The sequence below is a fragment of the Nannospalax galili genome, unplaced genomic scaffold (genome assembly GCF_000622305.1).
Source record: "Nannospalax galili isolate Female #2095 unplaced genomic scaffold, S.galili_v1.0 scaffold4040, whole genome shotgun sequence".
Lineage (NCBI taxonomy): Eukaryota > Metazoa > Chordata > Mammalia > Rodentia > Spalacidae > Nannospalax > Nannospalax galili.
This window is the reverse complement of record NW_008345393.1, coordinates 6,125-10,156: the sequence shown is the minus strand read 5'-3', so window position 1 is coordinate 10,156 and position 4,032 is coordinate 6,125. Positions and strand designations below refer to the sequence as shown.

The following is a 4,032-nucleotide window of genomic DNA, read 5'->3' as shown; positions in this document are numbered from 1 at the left end:
CTGTAAACACAGCCAAATACACATGGCTGGAGAGGCCATATATCCCAGAGAACACCCTACCTCTATATATCCCTACACAATTATAATTTATTAGAGTATGCTAAATCTGGATCTTTACATTTGCAGACAAGAATACCATACACCACTATACTAGATACTTTAGTTCTTGTGATGAAACACTGTGACCAAGGGAACTTATAGAGGAAGAATTAATTTGAGCTTATGGTTCCAGAGGAATCAGAGTCCATCGTGGTGCAGAGGGATGGTGGCAGGGCGTGGCCAGAACAGACAGAGGAATGCTCACACTTCAAGCAGGCATAGGAAGTAGAAAGTGACTAGAAATCCTGCAAGACTTAAGAACTCCCAAAGCCTACCCCTACTGGCATGCTTCCTCCAGCACGGCCACACCACCTAATGCCTTACAAAACTGCACCACCAACTGGAGACAAAATGCCCAAATACTTAGCACCTATGGAGCACATTCTCATTCAAACCTCAACAACTACTCATCAAAGCAGTTCCTTTTTGCAACAGACTGAGACTGTTGTAGACTTCAAACAGACAGTGTCTGAGAGTTATTCAGTTCTGAGAGAAACATAAACTCTGGAATCGCTTCATCTAAGGCTCACGGAACACAGCAAAACACGGGGTGGAGATAATACTAATGCCTCTCTCAACTCTCACCAGTGTAGTTTTCTCCGGAAACAGAGTACAATGAAAACAGAAGGCCACAACTGGCAAGTGTGGAGAATAAGAGACTACAGAGAGAGCCTGTCCCTGGATAGGACTTCAGTCTTAAACCTCACCCAACATGATTGCGGCCATTTTCACAATAAACTACATTCACGGATACAATTTTAAGGGAGTATCTCTGAAAAGATCTCTAGGATAATTAAAAACATGAGGACATAACACTCACTTGACTGAAATAACTCCTCTTCTCCATAATAACCCCAGAGCCAATTTCATGTCCCTGTTCCTCAGGCTATAGATGAAGGGGTTCAGCATGGGTGTCACCTCTGTATACATTATTGAAGCAATTACATCCTTAACTTGGGAACTATTTGAGGAAGGAATGAAATAAATAACTGCAATAGTCCCATAGTACAAAAACACCAAGAAGAGGTGGGAACCACAGGTGGACAGCACTTTGCAGATCTTCTTAGTGGAGGGGACCTTCAGGACAGTAAAACCAATGCAGATGTAAGAGCCAAAAATAGCACCCAGTGTGAGGAGAGCCAAGATTCCTCCCTCAGTGAAGATGAATACTTTATTGAGGGTGGTATCTGAGCAGGTCAACTTCAGGAGTTCACTGAGGTCACAGAAAAAGTGGCACCCAGCTACCAGTAAATCACACAGCTCCTCTCTCATGATGACCATGTAGTGCAGTGGGTGGCAGATGGCCACATACCTGTCATATGCCATCACTCCAAGAAGAAAATTGTCAACAGATACAAAGAGCAAGAAAAAATATAATTGAGTAATGCACCCCTCAAAAGGCATGGACAGGTGCTGAGTCTGCATGTTGCTGAGCATCTTTGGGATGGTGACAGATGATAAGGAGATGTCGGAGAAGGCCAGGTGGCACAGGAAGAAGTACATGGGGGTGTGGAGGCGAGAGTCCAGCCTGATGAGCAGGATGATGAGCAGGTTCCCCAGCACCGTGGTCAGGTACATGATCAGGAACAGGGTGAAGAAGATGCCCTGCTGCTCTGGCTGGATGGGGAGCCCCAGGAGGATGAACTCAGACACACTGCTCTGGTTCCCCCTCCTCATGGTCCTCTTCCTGCTGGGAATGAAGGAGAAGGAATGTCAGAGTCCCAAGATCCTTACCATGTAGACATAACATGCATGTTTTTTCCATCAGATTACACCAAAATATAGACAAGTTGCACACTTTACAGCCTGAATCCCAGATTGGCTTCACTGAACACAGAGAGAGCATTTCCAATGCTAAAATATTTCCTTCAAGAAAGAATACAAATTTGTTCACTTATTTCACAAATGTTATAAACAGTATTTTCAACACTAGAAATATAACAGATAAAACAATTCTCTCCTGGAGCACACACGCAATAAACATTTAATCAAATATTGAGCAAGAGCCAGGGTTTTGATGAGCAAGAACTATGACGGCCAGGAAGCTACAGAGAGTTCTACCTTAGAAGCTTTCTTCTTCGGTGGCCTTGGCCTGTGTTTGCTGTATGTTCCTAAGTTTTCTTTCTGATAAAGTAATAAAACTATTCTGTAGCTATATCAATTTGGGAGAAATCTTTATTAATGCACGTAATAATCTTAGAGCAGATCTCTACACATGGTCATAGTCAGTCATTTGAGTTCTTCAGCAGATAACCAAGTATCAAAATCAAGGAGATCAGAGACACAGAATGGTGAGATGAACATTGGACGAAGCCTGGTTACTAGCATAAAAAACAAAAAAACATCAACCTCCAGGAATTTCACCATACCTGAGGATTCAGTGAGACAGATCCTGGACCGTGGGGATTAACTCCCTGACAGCAGCAATTACAGTCAAAGCATTATCTCTTCATTAGCTCGCTCTCTCTTTCTCTCATCTCTATCTCTATCTGCCCACATCCACATCTCTTTCTCTCTCCCTGTCTCCTTGCTCTTCTTCCTTCCTTCCATCCTTCCTCTGTTCTCTCCTCACTTCTTCTCTCCCTCTCTGCTAATACAAGGACTCAGTCACAGTAACTGACTTGAGATTTTGCCCCAGGAAATTTCACATACTAGAAAACCAAGAACTTTATCATGTTGTTGGATTTTGAGTCTGGTCAAACTAATTTTAACTACTGGGTTCTAGTCACCAAATTAGTACCTGATGCTGTCATAGTTCCAGGCTCTGTCAGTATGACCAGAGCCCTGCTTGACACCATTCCACTGGTCCTACACCTGCATTCATTTGTTACAAAATCAGGGTGGATGTGATATTGCACGCCTGCAATCCTAGCACTTAATGAAGCCTAGGCAGAAGGATTATGACTTTGAAGCTGGCATTAGCTAAATATTGGGTTCTGGACCAGCCTCAGTAACATAAAATTATTTTACTTCAAAAATGTAATATGAGAGAGATCGAGAGAAAGAGATAGAGAGAGAGAGAGAGAATTCTCATCAAACCCGAAACTATTTCAGTTTTTCAAAGTTACAACACACCACCTTCTTGATGATCTTCTAATATTGATATATAGATCATGCTGTAGTTTACTATATATTCTCATGTTTCAGTGCATTTGAAAGTAGAGTGTGACGCTATGTAACAACAACATGTACAGCATGTCTACATAGTTATCCACCATAGTTCAACATCAAGCCCTTCCTGGACAAACCAGAATTTACACTCACTAAGTTACATAAGACATTAAATTTGTAACACTGATGTGGTTTAATTGCAACAGTCAGAGAACAATTACCAAGCACCTCTAAAGCAGACATTCCAGGGTGGTTTTTTTAATATTCCTAGTGTGAAAACACAGGTATAAAGCTGCATGCTGAAAGTCTCATAGTACTTGGTAGATCCTTATATCCCAAGCATAAAACAGTTCTTTGAAGTATACCTTGGTACCTATCCAGTGAGGGTTAAATCACAATTGCACATCACATACAGAAGCCCAGGAAACTGAATGCAGGGAATGGCCATCACTCCAAGACCCATGTACCTGGTGAGGAGCCTCTTTAAGTTCAGTCAAAGGAGACACAAGGGGACAGGTGGTCATCTCAGTCAGTGGAAAAGAAGAAGAACATAGTGATTTAACCTCCAATGTGGTCTAATATCCCATTGCATTTACTAACTCAAAATGCTTGCAACTCAAACATGTTTGAAGGAAAATTCAGAAGGTCAATTAAATACTCAAACTTAATAGCTAGATCTGCAAAAAGCTGACCTTGATTCAAACCATTCTCTGTGTGAAAGAGGCAGTTGGACACACTCAAGAACGAGGACTGGAAGCAGCAAGGTTCAACAAATGGTCTTTAAATGAGACTGCATCCTCTGTTCTTGCCAGAATAATCTAC

At 41.9% G+C, this 4,032-nt stretch overlaps 1 protein-coding gene across 1 annotated transcript; it reads right to left on the bottom strand.

Moving 5' to 3' along the window:
• Window positions 1-915: 915 nt before the first annotated feature.
• On the bottom strand, window positions 916-1,776 carry LOC103740917 (olfactory receptor 1J4-like). Its single transcript, XM_008841594.1, has one exon. It carries the CDS (start codon window positions 1,774-1,776, stop codon window positions 916-918), a length of 861 nt encoding a protein of 286 aa, XP_008839816.1.
• Window positions 1,777-4,032: the final 2,256 nt, after the last annotated feature.